We start from the raw sequence: 21221 nt of genomic DNA, 5'->3' as shown, positions 1-21221 counted from the left end.
CGCCTCCCGCCGGGGCTCTGGCTGCACCGCCTCAGGGTGCCCCCTCCGGCCGCCCCGGCCGGCATCGGCTCCGAATCATCCAAAACCAGAGAAATTAAAAAAAATTAGGATTCTCTTGCATCTTCATCTGAAATGGGGATTTTGAGAATGGAAATGTCACGGGTCTGCAAAATACCCATATCACAGCTATGATGTTTGAGCCAGATTATTTGAGCCAATAATCCAGATTTGTTTGTTTTTTCTAGTAAAAAAATCACAGAATCAATTAGGTTGGAAAAGACCTGTAAGATCATCAAGTCCAACCTATGACTGAACATCACCATGTCAATTAGACCATGGCACTGAGTGCCATGTCCAGTCTTTCCATAAACACCTCCACTACCTCCCTGGACACCCAATCCCAATATCTAATCACCCTTTCTGTGAAGAAATTCTTGCTAATGTCTAACCCTTGGCACAGCTTAAGACTATGTCCTCTCGTCCTGTCGCTGGTTGCCTGGGGGAAGAGGCCGACCCCCACCTGGCTACAACCTCCTTTCAGGTAGTCATAGAAAAACAAAAGAAATAAGGTCACCCCTGAGCAATAAGGTCACTCCTGAGCCTCCTCTTCTCCAGGCTAAACAATCCCAGATCCCTCAGCCACTCCTCACAGAACTTATGCTCCAGACCTTTCACCAGCTTGACTGCCCTTCTCCAGACCCACTCCAGCACCTCAATGTCTTTCCTGAACTGAAAGGCCCAGAACTGGATGCAGCACTCAAGGTATGGCCAGACCAGTGCTGAGTACACAGGAAGAATCACTTCCCTAGTCCTGCTGGCCACAGTATTTCTGATACATGTCAGCAGGTTTCCTCCATCCATACTTACTGTCCACACCTGAAGTTTCTTGATGGCTGTCTCAGCCAACTGCCATTTGTTGAAACTGCTGTGTCTCTAGAGCCTGGGCTCCATTTTTTAACCAATTTCTGTAGCACGCTGCTATCAATGAAGGGTTTAACGTGCTCAAGCAGTGTTCAGTGTAATTTGAAAGAAGGTAGGAAGATGTCACAGTCCAGCTCTGGCTCATTCTATTATTTTTATACAGTGCACAAAAGCAAGGGGCTCCTGCTTGCAGGAACCATGCTAAAGTGAGGTATTACTGAGACACACACAGACACACTTGTCTGGATGACTCCAGCCAACTGTGCATGACCTGCAGAGGACCGCTGCCAAGCACCAGCTGAGTCAGTCCCAACACCACTCTCGTGTAAGAATTTTAATTTCCCTGTTGCAGTTCCCTCGTGCTGGAAGCTCCCAGCTCAAGTCTTCAATACCATCTGAATTTCGATGGAGAAGCCAAGAGATGTAGCTTAAATTTTTCATTTTTCTTTACACATCATTGGTGGAATTCTGGCTTCAAAATCACACAGATCTTACAGAGAAGAGGTGTTTTCAATGCCTAGTCAAGCATATGTTACTGTTAATATTTATCTTTGGTTATAGTTTAGCATAAAGCTCATGAACCCTGCCATGATTTTTAACAAAAAAGAGACAGAAAATAAGAGCTCTTCTGCATACCATGCAAACTTAAAGCCATCCTCTCATAAAAATATCAAATATACTTGTCAAGAACAGGTTAGAAAGCAAGTAGACATTATCACTAGCATCCTTCAATTTAAATAGAGAGCTTCACAGCATTAAGAAATAAAAAACATTTTAGTTTATTTGCAGCTGATGACATTTTTAATCATCATCAACCAAATTACAACCTTTTATAACAGCAGGTTTGGACAACTCAAGGACCCACCAAGGATTCTGGAAGAATGATGTTTACTACTGTTCACTTAGCATTAGGAAATCAAAACAGCACTAAAACTCAAGGGACCAGAAGGGCACTTACACCAGCATTGAAGAACCACACATAGAACCACCATGTAGGCAGAGCAGTCTGAATTACCCAGGGTAAAATACAAGAAAAACCAGCAGGGCAGGAATGAATAGGCTCAAGAGGTTTTTCATTTACCTAATTTTTTGGTAAGATTTTGTTTTCTTAATCAAAGAAATCTGTAAGTAACAACTCTCACAAACTAATTGTCACAGAAGAACTGTATTTGAGTAGAGGTGCTTAGAGAACTGCTCTGGGACCATTACCAGGTTTAAGCTGTACCTTGGGAAAACAAGCCACACACTGGGAAAAAAACACTGACTCTGAAAAAGGTATTAGGGTCGTAATGGACGAGGAACTGAAACATGAGATCCCAACTTAACACTTTGACAAATGTGATATCCACCTTGGAAGCAAAATCCAAAGAAAGCAGGGATTTTACCTGCATGTAGACCAATGAAAAAAACTGTAACAGGGTTTTATCTCCTTCTTAAAAGATTACAAATCTGTGAAGGGACTAAGGAAGACAGGCATAACACAGGATTTTAGGAAGTCAATCCATGCATTTCACTGAGAAATATTAAAAGCATTTAAATGCTTTCCAGCAAGAAAATATAAGATACTGACCTCTTTTGTAGAGCCATCCCCTCTTCTTTTCCCCTAAATGAAAGCTGAAGTCAAATTCTAGTCACAAGACAGACATGTACTTCAACACAGGGATTACTAGCTATTGAAATATAGTATCAAAAGAAAACATAATTAGATTTTATGCCCTTTTCAAGAGCCAATGCCTTTCTCTGGCATAAAAACCTTCACAGAAGGTCAGATTAGATGAAGGGTGTCAAATTCTAACCACTAACATAAAGCAGGAAGGAATCTGAATGTCCAGTCTCAGCTGATAAAGTGCTTTATGTAATTTCTGCCTTTATATTGAACAATGCAAAATTTTACACGTCAATTCACCCTCAGCACACTATTCACCCTCATCTTCCTTAGTTTGTCAGTGATCTGCAACTTGTAAAAGATTTCTTCCCACACAGATTTCCAGAAACTATTCTGCTATGCCAATTAAAGAGGTATTGCTGACACAAAATCAAAAGCTTATGACAAGCAATAGCCAAATATTAGACCTCTCTGTTCCACCACCAAAAAATATAAAAAAGTCGTGTCAGAATTTGACTAAGAAGTTTATATTCTTCATGATAATGAAGGGCAGCACAATTTTACAGCAGCACAATTTATCATTAGAGTTTATGAATTACAAGCCAATTTCTATATTTGCTATTTTTCCACAGTTCCTTTTAAAGTACTAGTAGTAATATTGCAAATTTGGGATATCTTGTTTTAAGTCACAGAGATTCACGAGTATCATTTCCTCCGCTACTAAAAATCTTCAGTGGAATTATTCCCTTCCATTTCACTGCAGCCCATTAGAACCTAAAGGCCAAGAAAGAACGTGGCACATGAAAGCTTCCACCAGGGCAAACAAACCTCAGCTCGACACAAAAATATAATTTCAATGTTTATCTACTTGAAATATATCACCTGCTACTGACATAATTAGGTAGCTATTAAAATGCTTACCTTATTGTTTCTTCCTCTTTCAATGTTTAAGGACATTATTAATGAACCTACTCTAAGTCCTGAAAATAAAGCTAGTCCACTTCAAGAAGCTGCTCTCTATGTTTACAAAATTTTCTTCCTACAGACTGTCAACCAAGTCACTGGGGGTTGTTCCACTTACAGAAATAGCTGGTTAATGATTTTCTGAAGATATTTCCAACAAAACAATGCCAGAGACAGAAAATTCAGCATGCACATTTGGAAAAGAAAAATAAGAAATGATCTTAAGGTTTCTGGTTACTATTCTATCAACTACAGTTTAAGACTGGAATTAAACTGTCGTGCTCTTCAGCTGTAGACAACAAGACACATATTTAGAATAAAGACAGATATTCCAAATCATAGAATCACAGAATCAGCCGGGTTGGAAGGGACCTCTGAGCTCATCAAGTTCAACCCTTGATCCAACACCACCATGGTTACTAGACCATGGCACTAAGTGCCACATCCAATCTCATCTTAAAAACCTCCAGGGACGGAGAATCCACCACTTCCCTGGGCAGCCCATTCGAATGCCTGATTACCCTCTCTGTAAAGAATTTCTTCCTAATATCTAACCTAAACCTCTCCTGGCAGAGCTTAAGACCATGCCCTCTTGTCTTACTGATAGCTGCCTGGGAGAAGAGACCAACCCCCACCTGGCTACAACCTCCTTTCAGGGAGTTGTAGAGAGTGATGAGGTCTCCCCTGAGCCTCCTCTTCTCCAGGCTGAACAACCCCAGCTCCCTCAGCCTCTCCTCATAGGACTTGTGTTCGAGTCCCTTCACCAGCCTTGCTGCTCTTCTCTGGACCTGCTCCAGCACCTCAATATCCTTCCTGAACTGAGGGGCCCAGAACTGGACACAGTACTCCAGGTGTGGCCTCACCAGCACTGAGTACAGGGGAAGAATCGTTTCCCTGGACCTCTTGGTCACACTGTTCCTGATCCAGGCCAGGATGCCATTGGCCTTCTTGGCCACCTGACACACTGCTGGCTCATGTTCAGCTTCCTGTCAATCCAAACTCCCAGGTCCCTTTCTGCCTGGCCACTCTCCAGCCATTCTGTGCCCAGCCTGTAGCGCTGCAGGGGGTTGTTGTGGCCAAAGTGCAGGACCCGGCACTTGGCCTTGTGGAACCTCATCTTGTTGGAATCAGCCCAACTCTCCAGCCTGTCCAGGCCCCTCTGCAATGACCACATATCAAGTGCTGGGGCAGCATGAGTACTTGTGAAATTCATCATGTTAACAAAGCTGCTATGGTTCTGTATTTCTAAGTTTTCCAACCACAGGCTTAAACAAGAGATACTGCTTACCACCTACATTCTGTGGCTGGATTTTTAGATGATTTCAATTTAATGCTCTTCTTATGAGCAGAAGGTGTCAATTTAGTTTGTTCCAGGCTTCCACTGAAAAAAATAGTATTATTTTAAAAGTCTGCTTTGAAAAAAAGCATCTCACCCAACCTGCTCCTCTCCAGAAACTTAAAAGTGAAGAGAGAATACACAACCAATTTCTTATTCCACCCAGTGAATAATGAAGGTCTTTAATAAGTAATATAAACACACAGACTCATATGCTTATCACTTCATACTAACTTGGAAGAACAGAGTTAATGACCTAAAGAATTTTCAGAGTAAATGACTATGGCATATTTCTGCAGTTCTGCAACATGTGTTTACAGCCATTTAAATACAAATGTGTTTGCAGGATTGGAGCACAGAGAGAACACGTTAATTGATGAAACCAGATGTTAATGACACAGACAGGTCCTCACACTGACGGAGCCGTATCTGTGACGTCAGTCCTGACAGCATTCAGCACTCTCTGACTCTGCCACTGGGTAAAACGAATGGGAGGAATGAGAGCAGCAGGGAAAGTTCTTTGCAAACTGTGTCCTGTATTTATTCAATACGAATTATTAGCACCACATATATTTCTGATTCTAAACCCAGTATGAGCCTTTTGGAGCCATGTCAACTATTTGTCCTTAGCAATCCAATTTCATGGATTCAGACACATTGCATGATCCATCTTGCAAAATCTACCACAGCATAGAAATATGCACTTTTTTTAGTAAAACCCAGTAGTGTACCCCAAGGCATGGGACAAAAATATCAATATATTTAAATAAAAACATTTACTGTATTAGGAAAAAAGCTAGAATCAAATCTATAGTACCTACAGCTTTCCATTAATAAAAAAAATTATTATTTTTCCACAAAAAACATTAATATCTCTCAAGTAGAAGAGTGGTCAAAATCCCAAGACAATTATATAGCTAGTAATTTTTAAACAGAATATGATTTTACCCAACACTGGAATTGAACAGTGATAGTCTCTTGAGCAAATCAGTATTTTGATACATATTATAGGTATTTTTATACTGCCCCAGGTAGTTAGTGAACCACTAGGAAGTTTTTACAGTAACATTCTAGTGGATCAAATAATACAAATATTCTGTTAATCATTAAATCCTTAAATGTCCAATAGCAAACACTGAATTTAACACTCGATCTCCACTGGATTCAAGCCAATTACTAAAAATAACTCTAACTAGCTGTCTCTCTATGATCTGTTATCTGTCTGCTCCTTTCCAAAAGTGGTTCCTGCAGCACCATGAGGTGAGGCTTGGTGATTATGGCCAAGAAAGGAACATAGATCACCTGAACTATTAAGCCTACAGGCCACTGCAGCAGAGCAGACTATGGAAGAGTCTGTGATTACCAAAACCACATACTATTCTGACTCTTCTCTCTAACTGACATTTAAATACCTGCCATGTGTTTTTTTATTTATTTTTGCTCCCTTTTTTTTTTCCTCATGGAGAAGGCTTGTGAGTAATACTTTGAAATTAGAGTGCTAAGTTAAGAACACTCTTATAGACATCATTTTATAATTTCTGTGTATGTAAAGAGATGATATGGTAACTAGGAGGTGGAAAACAAAGGATGTTTACAGCACTTGAACAAATGAACTAGCTTCCATATAATCAACAGAACACGAAAATGTGAAATCAATGTTGATTTATAATTGCAAAAATAAAGTCCTACACATACAAGGAATATAAACAGTCTTTGATCACAGAACAGTTGCTTAAGACAGAATTAAATAATCAACATGCACTCATTCACTGAAGTCATCACTTTTACAAACAGTTAAGTGTTGCATGCATCTGTTCAGACTAAATGTAAATCAGACACTTGGCTATAAGCTTCAGCCAAGAAGTTACTATGACTCTCACTATCTTCCAATCTTGTTTCTAATCACCTTGTCTGAAGTTATTTGAGTTGCCACTTGTAAAAGTTACACTACCATTTATTTCTTAAAGGCTTCTAAAAGGCAGGGAATGACACAGAGATACTGAAAGAAGAAAAAAAATATTCCTTTGGGAAAAAAGGTCTTAATCAGAACCAGTTAATATTGACCACTGTCACAGTTTAAGCACTGTTACCCCCACAGATCCTACTTCCTTACCAGTGTGGGAATGAAAAACATCACAACTCCCATCTATTAGTGCAAATTTACTGGGCAGCAAACCTACTGGAGAGGAAGCAACTTGCACACACATTTTACAACCGTGGTCAACTCTTCATCTCTGAAAACAGTTCTATCCTGAGGTATCCTCTGGGATACCAGTCTGCTAAGAAAACTCTTCCTCAACACATCAAGTGAACTCCCAGTTCTATACCTTCTATTATTGTAAAAGCAAAACATGACCAGAATTCACAGTAAGGTCACAGAAGACAACTTCACTTCAAAACAGAATGATAAATTCTGCAGCTTATTCTGGATTTCACATATTTTATTTCAAGTACATGACAAGTACCCATTTTGGCCAGAACTTGCAGCTTTAGGCTTGTCTTCTTTTTAACATTTAAATGCACATCCAGGTCAATCTATAAGAATACTCAGGAGCAGGTACCTTCCACGAAAACACTGCATGAAAGAATATAGCAGGTACAATCTTCTTACTTTAGTCTCTCTTTTTTGTAAAGTGCTGATGAACCCTGAATTCCCATGGCTAGGTCTCTTGATGAAGACTTCAGTATCCCTTCCTTCCTCTGAATCTTGCCCTGGTATCCAACTGAAAATTGAAGTCAATATATTAAAAGCCGGTATTTTGCAAAAGAAATATTTTAGAGTGCTTGTGCTACCTTGGCACTTAGTAACATCAGAACAAAGGCCAGAATAAAGCAGAAGGCACTGTAAAGAAAACTAGTGATATAGCCAACAAGCCATAGGGTGGTTCTGATGAAAGAGACGTTATATTATCTGAAATCTCACACAAAATTAAAATTCTGTGATAAGCATCCTGTGCATTCTGAAATAAACAGTGGAACAACACAGATGACAAGAGCAGTATAGTAGGATGTCAAAGAACACACAAAAACAAGATAGTGTAAGTCTGCTTAAATCAGTTTTTCCAAATGTAACTGATAACCTGAAGGAGGGAAATTCAGATTTGGTTGAAGTGGGAGTCACTGCAAATGTCCATGAGGAGAGGGATAACTTAAATACAAGAAGTTTGTGGAAAAAATAGAAATAAATCAGTAAAAATTGAAATAATATTCAGCTTCTAAAATGTACAAGTTTATTCTTGGCAGTTACAAAAAAAGATTTAACGGAAGGCTAAAGATGACAGTAAAGCTAAAATAAAAGGTACACTGCAGTACTTACAGAAGCTAAATTGCAATTTCTTTCCCAGTGCAGCAGAAAAATATACTTTGATCTTGGGAGAATTCTTCTGAATTTAGATAGTCTTGAAGATGGCAGCGACAGATTGCAACTCAGCCATATTCAGATATTAGACTGAGGAGGTTTCTTTTATCTCCATTAACTAACCCTCTTCCATGATTCAAAACTATGGGGAGGATCCCAGTAAAATTTGTAAAGAGCTCGACTACATGATGACATAGTTTATCCACTAACCTAGCAGCTTCCACTTTAAATCCTGTTCCTACTTAAATGTCTAAAGTTTACTGAAGCTTACTCTACCAATAAGACATTCTATTTCCTCACAAAGCAAACAGTATCTAGGCAAAATCCCTAATCATTTTAGAATACTGTAAATTATATTTGCATCTAGTGTCTAACTTGGTTTTGGACACTCTTTAATCCTCACTATTGTAACAAGTAAAAAATTTGGCAGGGCACAATTATTGAAATTCTCAGAATTAACAGGACAAGAAAAACATCACTCACCAGCCTTAGAATTTGGGACAATTAAATAGAATCATCTAAGAGCCAGGCTTCTTCCCACATGACTGGATACATTTAGGTTGCAATTTAAGTTTCATCAGGCTGCCTTAACAATCCAGACAAAAATATAGGCACATCACCTGTATATGTTGCTACTGCAGCATCATATAAGTATTTCAAACATTTAATACACAGCATTTTTCCTGTCTGCAGAAATAAGAATTTGTGACTGTATGGATTAATATGGTTCATATAGGAGAGGTACAAAAAGCTGGAATGACTACTACAGAATGGAAGAAAAATTTTAGGTACCATTTCAGCTGTGCGCTTTTCATTATGTACCACATCAGCTAAAAATAAAAATCAGCCCTGCACAACTCATGTTTTGATACCATCATTATAATATCCTAACTATTTTTTAAATATCATGGAAACACAGGCAAGACATTTCTGGACATGGAACTCCTATCAAAATACGGGAAACTTTATCTAATTACATTTTTGTCAGTATCATATGGGATAGTTTGCTATATAAAAAACCCAAACTGTTAGTTATCATGAATTCAAGTACTCCGAGAAAATTAATGACTCAATGTGAATTCAATGCAAGATCCTGATTCAACAGTGAAAGTCTCATTTAATTTCATTTCAGTGTTCTCTATACAGATTCTCTTTGGATGACCTTGCAGACAAAAAATGTCTTGTCAATATTTTATCTTACAATTACCTGATCTAGAATTTTTTTAAATCAAAACTTTACTAAAAACAATAGTAAGAATACCTACCTCACTACCTCTGACATTCTAAGCCTAATTCAATATAAACACATTTTTACAGTTTTTCATACTCTACTTTTTCTTCATGAGAACAATCAGGGTTTGTCTACATACGAACATCCATATTTTAAATGGGATTGGAAGGCAGGAGCTGTTCTGCTAAATGACACCAGCTTTACTGAATTAAAATGGTTTTCTTAAAAAAAGTGGGAAAAGGACAGAAAGCATCCAGGCCACTGTCACCAGACACGCCACACTTACCATTGATCTTTTGCATGCAAAGAATGTCACTTGCAAACTCCTACAGTGTCCTTCCCTCAAGCATTGTTTAGGGCTTTTGTTTTCCTAGTAGATGAAAAATAAAGGATTAAAAGCTTGATTTGTGCAGCTCGTCAGAGAAACACCAAAACACTTCCTAGAATCATAGAGTGGTTTGGGTTGGAAGGGGACCTTGCAGGTCACCTAGTTCCAACTTCATACAAGGTTTACTGGGGATTTCGCCCTCGCTACGATGACCTGCGCTTTCCCCTGGAGCTGTAATTCCCTGAGGTGCTGCACACAGGAGCGAGCAGGCCGGGAAGGGGCGGCTTGCAGGCGGCAGCGCTCACCTGCAGCACGCAGGGGCTCTCCAGCAGGCACTGCCGCAGGTCCTCCCGCACGCCGCTGCAGGCGCGCTCGTCCTCCTCCTTGTCCTCGTAGTACTTGGGCATGGCGGCGAGCCCAGCCCTACGCGCCGCTACCGCTCCCGCCCGCCCCGGCGGCACCTCCGGCGGCACCTCCGGCGGCCTCCGGCATCCCGGGCGCTGCGGCCGCTTCCGGCGGGGGCAGGAAGGGACGGGGCGGTGCCGGGGAGGATCCCGGGCGCCTGCGCCGCGGACGGTGCCGGAAGGCTGCGGGAGGCGGCGGCGGCGGTGCCGGGCGGGGTCGCGGCGCGGGCCGGGGCAGCAGGTGAGCTCCCCCTTCCCCATCCCCGGCGCGCAGCGGAGCTCAGGGACGTTCGGCGCCTCCCGGCCCGGAGCGGAGCGCGGGTCCCGCTGAGGGGGGGGCGGGTGTTCGTCAGCAGCGCCGGCCGGGCCGCCCCTAAATCTTAGAAACGTGCAGTGTTACGGGTTGGAAGGGACTTTAAAGATCATCTAGTGCCAACCCCCCCGCCATGGGCAGGGACACCTTCCACTAGACCGGGTTGCTCAGAGCTCCATCCATCCTGGCCTTGAACGCCTCCAGGGTTGGGGGCATCCACAACCTCCCTTGGCAGCCTGTTCCAGTGCCTCACCACCCTCAGAGTAAAGAATTTCTTCTTAATATATAACCTAAATTCCCTCTCTTTCAGTTTGTACCCATTACTCCTTGTGCTATCGCTACAGTTCCTGCTGAAGAGTCCCTCTCTAGCTTATCTGTTTTCCCCCCTTCAGATACTGGAAGGTTGCTATGAGGTCTCCACACAACCTTCTCTTCTCTAGGCTGAAGAGCCCCAGCTTTCTCAGCCTGTCTTCATAGGGGAGATGCTCCAGCCCTCTGTCACTTCGTGGCCTCCTCTGGACTTGCTCCAACAATTGTCATTGTTTATACTTGTGCTCAGTTTTTGTCACTTCAGCATTGCAGGCACGGCCTGCATCACGTGATTTTATTTGTAGCCCTCACTATATGCAAAACCAAACACATCTTTTGAAATTCTTTCTTTAGCAAGATGCTGCCAACCACCTTGGTTAGTTCTCGGAGCCAGGGCAATGGTGTGCTGAGCCCCAGGGATGCTGCAAGGCACACGGCCGGAGCGAAACGCTACAAGTACCTGAGGAGGCTCTTCCACTTCCGACAGATGGATTTTGAGTTTGCGCTTTGGCAGATGCTTTATTTGTTCACTTCACCACAGAGGGTTTACAGGAACTTTCACTACAGAAAACAGACAAAGGACCAATGGGCGAGAGATGATCCTGCTTTCCTAGTACTGCTTAGTATCTGGCTCTGTGGTGAGTGCAGGACAACAGACAGCGTAAGGGAGAGGGAGGGAAAGTTTAGGGATAAATATTCATTTTCCTTCCAATAACATGCAAAAAAGAGACCACTCCATATGTATCATCTTTTAGTCAAAGTAGAATAGAGGAAAAGGGCCCAACCTTTTGGAAGTTAAGATAGGAATTAGAAAATGGAATAGGCATAACTAAAACTGTTTAGTCTTGAATTGATCTCTATTGCAACTCAATTTCTGTTGCATTTCAAGCTATGCAGTTCCCTGTAACTTTACAGACAGTAATAAAACCCCATACCACACAGTAGTGCTTTACTTAAAAAATACTGAATATTTAGATTACCTGAACATTATGGATAAAATACTGTTTTTACCATAAAGGCCCAAGTGAGATTCTGTATATTGTACAATTAAGCTATAAACAAAGCGGCTCATCTAAGTGACTGAACTGCAATTTCAGTAAGTATTATCCCAGTTGTCTTCTGTTAAATAGCATATTGCTATTTGCAATAGCAAAAATATTTCATATAACTTTGAAATAAAAGTATATATCTCCCGACATGTGGTTTGTGTTCACAAGGAGCTTTTCTAAAACAATGTTCTATTTTAGCATTGTGTGAATTCCTTTAAAAATAGTTTTGAGTGGAGCAATACAATTAAGCCTAAGTACAGACAAGTGTTCAGTCTGTGAGAGGGATTATATTATGAGTAAATTACATTATATATAGGTAAATTACATTATATATATGAGCTGTTGGACTAAAAATCTTAGGGGGAAAAAATAAAAAGGAAAGTGGAGATTTCATAACAGTATATTCAAAGAAACCCCATCAGTTTAAGATCTCATGCTTTCTTTTCTGCGGCTGACTTTAATAATCTTTTTCTGCTTTCAGTGTCTACTGTAGGATTTGGATTTGTGCTGGACATGGGGTTTTTTGAAACAATAAAGCTGCTACTTTGGGTTGTATTCATAGACTGCGTTGGCGTTGGCCTCCTGATTGCAACTCTGATGTGGTAAGTAGTGATTTCTGAAACTGAGTTCGGTATTGCTATTCAGACCTGGAGAATCCTGTGCTGTTTGCAAGACACTTGGTTCTTTGTTTAGGGTAAACTTATTAAGCAAGTATTGCCTGTAAGTTTTGTGCTGTTGTAGTAATTGTTTCCAAATGTTGCAATAAAAAAGAACACATCTTTTTCTTCACTATTTCTTGCAAAAGATAAAAAAAAATCAGGAAGTGTGTATTATGGTAAACATTCCAGCTTCTTTTCTTTCTTTTTGAGCTGGTTAATAGTCAGCAGTAATGCCAAATCAAAAATGTGTTCAAAAAACCCCAAACTGTTCAATCAGAATAATGAATGAAAAAATTAAGCAATGTAAGACTGAGGATGATTCTCTTTAAGCCCACGCTCCTTGCTGAAGATTTTAGCAAGTGCCACGACAAGCCACATCTGTTCTGTCTCACATGTGGCAGCTTCGCTGCTTTGGTGCTATTCACTGCTGGTTTTATCCTCTAGTGTGCAGGGACTTGCAGAAGTGGAGAGGCAGGAGCAGGTCAGCTTACAATCCAGGCCTCAGCACCGTGGATGTGTCCTGCAGCCATGAGGGAGCCATGAAACAATGGGAAGCTGCTGTTTCTGTGCTGCGGCAAAGGGAGGGCACCAAAGAAAGTATTTTTATTTTACCAAGAACTTAAGAAAGTAAAAGCATTTAGAAGAGTTCTTAGTGATGGAGCTGACATCTTAAACTGATGCTGATTGGAAAACGGATAAATTCCTTTCAAACAGTGGCCTCAGGAACTCCTGCAAACTTCAGGATGAGGCACGTACAAGAACTGTAGCTGATAGATGAAAAGTCCATCTGACCTATGCTCGTGTCTAGGACAGCAACCCATAAATTGCTTGGGGAAGAGCTTACAGTAAAGCTCTCTGCTCCTGGCCTGCCATTCTCTAGCAATTTGTGCCTCAGGGTGCAGTCTCCTGAACCAGGAAGGCTTCAGCATCTGCTGATTTTCCTCTATCTTTTAATTGGCTTCCTGCAGGCCTCAGTACTAGTCTTCTGGCTCCAGTTCAGTTCAAGTTCCTTCTTCCAGTGCAGGCTCACCTTTTTTTCCAAAAACTCCCCCCATTCTTAAAGAGTCTAAATCCCTTCTTGCCTCGCCTCATCTCACCTCACCTCCAGGCTCTGCCTCCTTCTGACTCCGCCCTTGGCACAAAGAGTATGTCAGAGGAAGCTTTCATGAAAACTCTGGTCCCTTAACTCATTTCTGAGCATGTATTGACTTCTTGTTCCTCTTCTAAATGTGATAAATTTTGTTATGTCAGCAGAACTTAAGCTGAAGCACAGTCCTGAGGCTTATTCCGTAGCTTCTAACACCAGGCAGTGCACATTCCATCTGCATTTCTTTTCAGTAAGAATGGGCTCATGTTATGAGCACTATCCAGCTCTCCTCCTGTCTTTGCAGTGCACCAGTTCTGTAGAGATGAAATAAGCCATCTCGTGTGATGTGTGCCGATCCTTTACTAAAACTTTACTAAAGTTTCCTCCCTGTGTGTACAGAGAGAAGTCGCAGCTTGTGGCTGCATTGATAAGATTGTAGCGCTGGTTTCTTTAAAGAAGCATTTTGTTTCTGTATTACCAGCAGTGTCATACAGTGTTCCAGCTGTCTGCAGCATGCAGGGGGATGTAATCATAGTTTTAACAAAAACATTTTAACAATGGTCTGGTCTGCATGATTCTTGCATGTTTTTTCTCCCAGACAGCAGACCCTTTTGGGTGGAGAATTGGAATTGCATATGACTTACTATGTCAAACCTATGTTTTGATTGTCAGCTTTATAGATTCACATTAACAATAGTCTCAAATATCTTTTTATGTAGGTTCATTTCTAATAAGTATTTGGTGAAGCAGCAGAACAGAGACTATGATGTGGAGTGGGGATATGCCTTTGATGTGCATCTGAATGCTTTCTACCCACTTCTAGTAATTTTGCATTTTATCCAGCTGTTCTTCATCAACTGTAAGTAGAATACTTTGAGCTCTCTGCTTCAAAATGGTGCACTATCAAAACAGCTGAGAGCAGTTATCTCTTGCAGATGTCATCATATCTGACTCTGTCATTGGTTATTTTGTTGGGAATACATTATGGTTGATTGCCATCGGCTATTATATCTATGTGACATTCCTAGGATACAGTGGTGAGTGACTTCAATTTCTTTTGTACTCATTTGACTAAAAACAAGAGCATGTTTTCAGTCTATTAATTTGATCTTAGTCTATTAATTTGTAAAGCAGAGGCTCAGCTGGGTGTTGAAGTAATTCTTTCTTTGTGGTAAAAGAAGTTTGATAGAAATTTTCCAATCCAGATTTTCAGCTGAGTGTACATCTTAACCAGAGAATTTGTATTCTCCGCTTTACCAACTTCCCTTCTTGTATTAGACCTGTAGAACCACAACTTCGTTTCCTTGTTCCTCTATAAATCCACTTCAAGATGTTTGCATTAGATAAAAATTCTTTAATGAGTCTAAGGCCACAGTTTTTGGTAAAGCAGTTTCAAAAAGCATTATGTAGTAACAGTAGGACTAGTAGGGCAGAGATGCCCGAGGACGACAATAGAGCAGAACTATTTTTTCTTGCTGTCTTGCCCCAAGGCCACTCCACATGAAGCACCTTTTTTAAAGAGCACTACTTTATACTTGCTTCATTGTTGCTTCTGTTTCAGCATTGCCCTTTTTGAAGAACACAGCTATTCTTTTGTATCCCTTTGCACTTCTCATCGTGCTCTATTTGATCTCACTAGCATGTGGATGGAACTTCACCAAGATGCTTTGCTCCTTCTATAAATACAGAGTGAAATAAACCCAGGACTTCATGTATCTAAAGTTTATTTTCTTTTTACGTTAGCCATTTTTGACAGTAAAAAAAAAAATTTAGAACATTTTGTAAATGGTTGTAAATTTCTCTTTATTGTAGATAATTGTGTAAAAAAGTTTGAAGTGTCCTTTTTTATTAAAATATTTACAACAGTAAACATGTTAGCAATTTTGTTCAAATACTTTCTCAGTACATTCCTAAAAACAAGTTACTTGTACATCTCTGTAGCTTAAATTTAACTGCAACAAGTCTATGTAGCATAACTCTTACTGCAGGTATTTTGCACATACTGGTATAAGCTCTACATTATGAGGGGTTTAAGTGACACCAAAAAGCAGTTTTATTGAAGAGCAGGATTGGAATACCTTGCCTTGGGACTGTGTGAAAGTGTGGATCTTAAGGGTGTTGCGATGGTAAAGCAACAACTGTTTCTAGATAGAGATCTGTCCTCTCCTTGCATGAAAGAACTTGAGAACAGATTTATTTTAGTGACTACTTCAAATATACATGGACAGCTCTGGCACACAGAAGAAACAGTGATGAAAGGCACAATTAACACGACCCATATCAGGTTTCCAAAAATAGCAGCAAGTTTTTAAACCCAATCTCTAGCAGTCCAGTGGGTATTATTACATCCACCATTCTGAGTTGCAGGTCAATGAACATGGAAGAAAAGTACAAATTAGTTTGGCTACAAGGGTGGGCTCGTGGCAATGCCTGCAGCTGTAAAGTCCACAAGGCAGGAGTATAAACTGACCATCACAAACAATACCTTATGGAGAGTGAAGATGACAGCTTTCCAACATGGTGTTCACTAGGATTCAGTTTCCAAAACAACACAAGAGTAAACTGGTTACAGTAAGACTTAATATTTCAATACTAGAATTTGATCTCTAAGGAAAAACTATATTTTATCTTAAAATACCAAATATGCTGGCAGTGCATCTTACAGTACTGTGTGTCTCAGCCACTGTTAAGGCTTGAAGAGAAGTGTGTTTCCCTCTTAGCAATGCTGAGCAACGTTCTCCTTTAAACAAGGAAAGCACTGAACTGCTGATCCATGGAAGGTGAAGGATGCCAGTCAGGACCTGCTCCCTCCCTGGCAAACAGCACAAACTCCCGTCCTGCAGGCAGCTGCAGCCTAACTGTACACCTTTTTCCTAACAGGAATCCTAGCACCAGTGATCACCCACTTCAGTTCAAGAATAAAAATTCATATTTAGTGCCCTTTAGATACCATTGAAGGACTCGGGGCCTGTGTACCTTCCCTTTAGAGATATCAAAGTTCGCCCTCTTGAAAGAAGGCTTCATCATTCTCAAAATTAAGCTACTTTAACTTCTGGCAGCTCATTGTTTACAGCAGAAATTAGCAAAACCCTTCAGAGACCCCTCGGGTCAGAAAAGTGACACTCTCAAGGACCAATTCACCAGGTCTCCATTGGGTGTGTGTTTTAAGTCAGCAATCAATGTTAGCCTGAAAACACCAGTTGTTTAATGTTTCAGCATTATGCTGGTGATTGTAAAGATGATTTAAAAATATGAGGGGTTTTTTTTTAACCCTTTCTAACTACAGTTACTTTTCAGAATACATCCTTTCTAGTAAGAACAACTATAGAACCTTGGGTTAATGTATTTCAGGAGAGCAAGGTTTGAAAAGATTTCATTCTTCTTTTTCCCCACAAGACTAAAACAGTACTTTCAAAGTTGGAGGCAAACTACAAATTACTACAATACTTCATCTGGAGCAAGTATTTCCAACAAAATACAGAGATGAGTGAAATTAAAATATATTTGAAAAAAAAGAAGGAAACTGTTACACAGTTGTTCAATTTTTCCAAAGACTAATCACACTCCAGCCCATTCAAGGAATTGCGTATCACAGGGGCAAAGTACAAATTGCTTTGCCTAAACTCACTCAAGGTATTTAAAAACTGCTTTTGAAACAGCGTCTAGCTGTAGTAGCAGCAAGACAGAAGAGTCCAGTCTTTTCTTGGTCCATGAATCATGTTTATCTTTGAATTTTTCTAAGCTATCTTTAAGTAGAGAAAAAACATATCTACAGAAATTTTTTCCATCAATGCAAATACCTGTTTGAGATGCCTGCAAAAGCTCAAAGCCTTCTACAGTGCTTTAGAAACACTCATTAAGAAAATAAAAAGTGCTACTTTGGGATCACATCCTGTTCACATTATTTACAAAGTTTTCCTTAGGACTACCCACTGAACGAGCAAAGCAACATTATACTGCAAGCCTTTTATTTCCTTGGTCCCAAGCAATCCTAATCAGCTCACAAAAGCCAGTGCTCGTATTGGCGAGTCTGTCTGGCATCCAGTACAAGAAGTTAAGAATAATTTGCCCGGATAATGAAGGTTTCTGGCAATGCCTTTGGTTTCACAAGAGTTCACTTTTCTGAAGCTTTAACAGCATCAGAAGGAGCTAGCAGGATCATAGGATAATGCAATTTATTTTGAAACACTTTCCATTACTGTATAGCTACGATTCAGAGGCCTAGAGGGGATTTTTAAGGCAACAACAAAAATAACCTGAAATTAAATACACGTAGGGAAAAACTGTCCCAAATAATTTAACAGGTTTAAGATACTGCTTAAGATCCCTTACGGCAATGCTGTCACTTAAAAGGACAAATGCAAGAGACACTGGCCCCTCTGGAGTATATCCATCACAAACAGTGCCTGAGCTAAAGGCTGGTGAGCCAAACTGCCTAAGCACGCACTTCGCCACTTTAGCCTGACTTGGGGATTGGAATTTGAAAGGTAGAAAGCCCAAAATAGCTGTCTGCGGAAATAATTAGATAGAAAATATCCTCCTTGCTTTTTCTATTTTTCAGCAAAATTTCCAAACAAATTTGCAGAACTACCTGATTACACCATCTCTGAATTTACCTGAATCCATGAAATGTAATTTGTGTTAATGTGACACTTACTTAGAGAGCATATAAACTCAGGAACATTGAAACTATTAAAGCAGCCCAAGTATGAGAGAATAAAGATACACTAGTCTTTAGGAAACCATCCCCATTTTACCAAGCAGTAATTTGTTGTCTTGGATAAATCTCTTCTCAACATTTTTGAAAACTAAATATACTGTTAAGCAGAGTTCTGCAATCAGTGTGGTAGGGATCTATGTATTTAAGTATATTAGCAATGAATCATCTTAACTACTGTGAAACCTCAGGAACAGTAATGCTTTTAGAATAAGCACACAGCTTTCTCCAACAAGTGGTACCAGTAAACTTCTGAAATCATGGAAAAATGGAAAAGGTCACTGTCAGCAAAACTAATTATATTAAGAAACTTCAATATCTAACATCTTTCTGCAGTCTGAATTGTAATAAATAACTCTAGTGTAAATAACTTGCATCATTCATCCACCGACACAGATGAGAAGAACGCCTCAATACTTTCTCAGACCTTTGCTAGGTATTGTGTGATAAAAAGCCATTGCATGTCAATAATTTGATGGCACGGCATTATACAGGTGACAAACGGGGCTGTAGCACCACAACAGGCTAGAGTCACACGGGATTCAGAGCCTAGTCACCCAGGTTCCAAAATCCAAGAATAAACTCCATTTATGTGGCCAGTACTTAGCTTATGCCCGCAGTCTCTATGGGCAACGCGAGCTTTCCAAGTAACATTTTATTTAGACCACCTGATGTGATCAGAAAAAGTAAACAAGGCCTGCCTGGTAGCTTTCTAACTTGAACTTACACCAGTCAGTCTAAACAGAAGGTCTTGCCTCTGTGTACAAATCTTGTCTTCCCTGTGTCCCCAGACAACATAGCTAAACCAAAATGACAACAGTCTGTAGAAACAGTTAAGCTCTTCAACTTGAATATTGCTAAACTGTCAAAGCTACGGCACCACTTTCCAACAAGGCAGAAGAAAAGACAGATTGACTCTATACGCCAGTGGTGATGGTTTACAGTGCCTAAGAGTCAGGTTTAGGTTCCTGCTCCTTATAAACGTGTCATAAAAGAGAGGCCAAATCTATAAGCCAAATAATGCTGGAGGTACAAATTGAAGATCCCCGCTCTAGATCAGGGACCCTGCAACAGGTTTTGTGCATCTGTACCCTGACCACAAAGATCTTAAAGGTCTTTTCCAACTTAAATGATTCTATGATTCTATGTTGGGAATAGCAGAGTGGGTTTTTTTCCCCACAGGGAAAACTCTCCAGCTTTCGAGATGTCAGTTCCAGGAGGCTTGTTCACAGCCCAGCTGAGAATCCCCAGGCCAAGGTAGATGCCTCCCTCCAGTGTCAGTCAGGCATTTCTTTCCTATTAAAGGGAGGAATTCTCGCCTCTCTTTTTCCTGATCATTTCTGACTAACTGAAATCTTCCCATGGCTGTGTCTTACATATAAGCACCTAAGCAGAAAGACTATTAAGAGCAGCACCAGCAGCATTAGTACTGCAACAATTCCCCTCTGGATGTAATCCAAACCATGTTTTGTTCCTGACTGAGTTTATGATTCATTTAAGATCACTGTTGTTTCCCTTGAAACAAAAAGGCAGGGTACTAACTTGAGGCCAAATTTAGGTCCTAGTAAAAAGTTCATGTGAGTTACTACGCTCACCAATAAGGAAGTCAAAACTAAAACGTTGTTTTTGAACAACGGAAGAAAATAAAAATAAACTGTAATGTATCCAAAATGAACACTACATTAACAGAACTTTTTAAAAGGAGACCTCCATAGATCAAATGTATCTATCTATTATTTGTTCTTTTGATGTAAGGTAACCTCTCTCACTCCAAAACAAAGCTGGAGAATGATTTTTTTCAAGACAGAAAATGAATTTGTTCAGGCTAGGAAATGTTTACAAAGATTTTTAGAAATAACTGTTTGGAAAAAAAAATTCTTCTAAAATGCAATGGATTTGATCTAAAATCACTGCCGATTTAGTACATAATATGAAACAAGACATTTTAACATGCTTTTTATGTGGCTACAAACTGTACATAGTGGAATTTCATAGCCCCAAAGAATAATGCTCTTCAGAGGCTCTGTTTATGCCTCTGAACATCATTCAGATTCTGTGTACAAAACTATGTAATTTAGAAACTTAATCTAGTTTTTTTTAAACATGGCAGTAAATTTGAAATATGGTATTAATTTATGTTTGCATCTCCAAAGAAAAATGTAGAAAGATAACTTAAACTAGAGAATTCATAAAAAAACTATATCAATTTAAAATTTTACTGCATAAAAATATGTACTTTTCAAATTATTTTAATAAATTAAATATCCCTAACATTTTTAATATATATCCCTGACAGTCTATAAAAGAGGGTTCTTGTTATAGAAAATAAATGGAACTCCGAAAGTACCCCCTTCATAAAACATATTTAACAATAATTATATTTTTTTCTTCTTCTTCAAGGAATGTAACAATATGTACAACTTCTCTATATTACTATACTATCAAAATAGTACAGTTTAAGCATAGCAGGGTTTTGTAACCATAAGATGGTAAAGTCACATTAAAGTGGAGGACAACTCAGGCCTCAGACGAACGTTATCAGTGTGGAGCATCAGTTTCTGGATGGATCAGATAAGAAGGGGTAAATACAATCTTCTCATCTACAGTAGGTTTCACAAGAGGTAGAGTTCAAGTGGAAAAGAATGAAATTTGGAATTAAGGTGCATGCTCAGTATTTTCAATTTGTGATTTCCTAAGGATGTCAGATTTTATAGGAAAAGTTTTCAAGGATCCTTTTTCCTCTAAAGCAGAATTCCATGATCAGTTTGTAATCTTTTTAATATGAATCTGAAATAGAGAATCGGAAAAAATAAGTCACCACTTAGTGTATTACATTTCCAAGAGGTAGCTATTTTCAGTGTTAGCCAAAAGTTTGAGCTTCAAAACACTGACAGAATAAAGAAATCTCACATTTGCTGGTTATATTTTTAAATGTTATAC

General features: G+C 39.7%; 3 protein-coding genes across 4 annotated transcripts in view; 1 reads left to right on the top strand and 2 right to left on the bottom strand.

Annotated features, from left to right (window-relative positions):
- Positions 1-3737: 3737 nt before the first annotated feature.
- LOC113946655 (cytochrome c oxidase assembly factor 5) lies at positions 3738-10251 on the bottom strand. 2 transcript variants are annotated; one of them, XR_003527499.1, is made up of 4 exons: positions 10049-10251; positions 9702-9785; positions 7350-7549; positions 3738-3779 (listed from the first exon to the last, which is right to left on the bottom strand). XR_003527499.1 is itself a non-coding variant. In XM_027642267.1 (3 exons), exons 1-3 carry the CDS (start codon positions 10148-10150, stop codon positions 7508-7510), a joined length of 228 nt encoding a protein of 75 aa, XP_027498068.1. In that variant the 5' UTR covers positions 10151-10251; the 3' UTR covers positions 6474-7507. The 2 variants fall into 2 exon arrangements, 1 of the variants encoding a protein (XP_027498068.1); XM_027642267.1 differs by lacking the exon at positions 3738-3779 and having other exon boundaries at positions 6474-7549.
- A 93-nt stretch (positions 10252-10344) lies between these two features.
- UNC50 (unc-50 inner nuclear membrane RNA binding protein) lies at positions 10345-15434 on the top strand. Its single transcript, XM_027642134.1, has 6 exons — positions 10345-10388; positions 11124-11407; positions 12300-12420; positions 14284-14423; positions 14500-14601; positions 15126-15434. The coding sequence occupies exons 2-6, from the start codon at positions 11128-11130 to the stop codon at positions 15260-15262; spliced, it is 780 nt and encodes a 259-aa protein (XP_027497935.1). The 5' UTR covers positions 10345-10388; positions 11124-11127; the 3' UTR covers positions 15263-15434.
- The window catches only part of MGAT4A (alpha-1,3-mannosyl-glycoprotein 4-beta-N-acetylglucosaminyltransferase A), a 79058-nt gene continuing 73179 nt past the window's right edge, over positions 15343-21221 (bottom strand). The window contains exon 16 of the mRNA XM_027642108.1: positions 15343-21068. Within this exon, the coding sequence (XP_027497909.1) occupies positions 21042-21068 (27 nt within the window). The 3' untranslated portion in view covers positions 15343-21041. The remainder of the gene's footprint in view (positions 21069-21221) is intronic.

Source organism: Corapipo altera, unplaced genomic scaffold (genome assembly GCF_003945725.1).
Source record: "Corapipo altera isolate COAL_440 unplaced genomic scaffold, ASM394572v1 0, whole genome shotgun sequence".
NCBI lineage: Eukaryota > Metazoa > Chordata > Aves > Passeriformes > Pipridae > Corapipo > Corapipo altera.
This window is presented reverse-complemented; position numbering and strand designations above follow the sequence as displayed.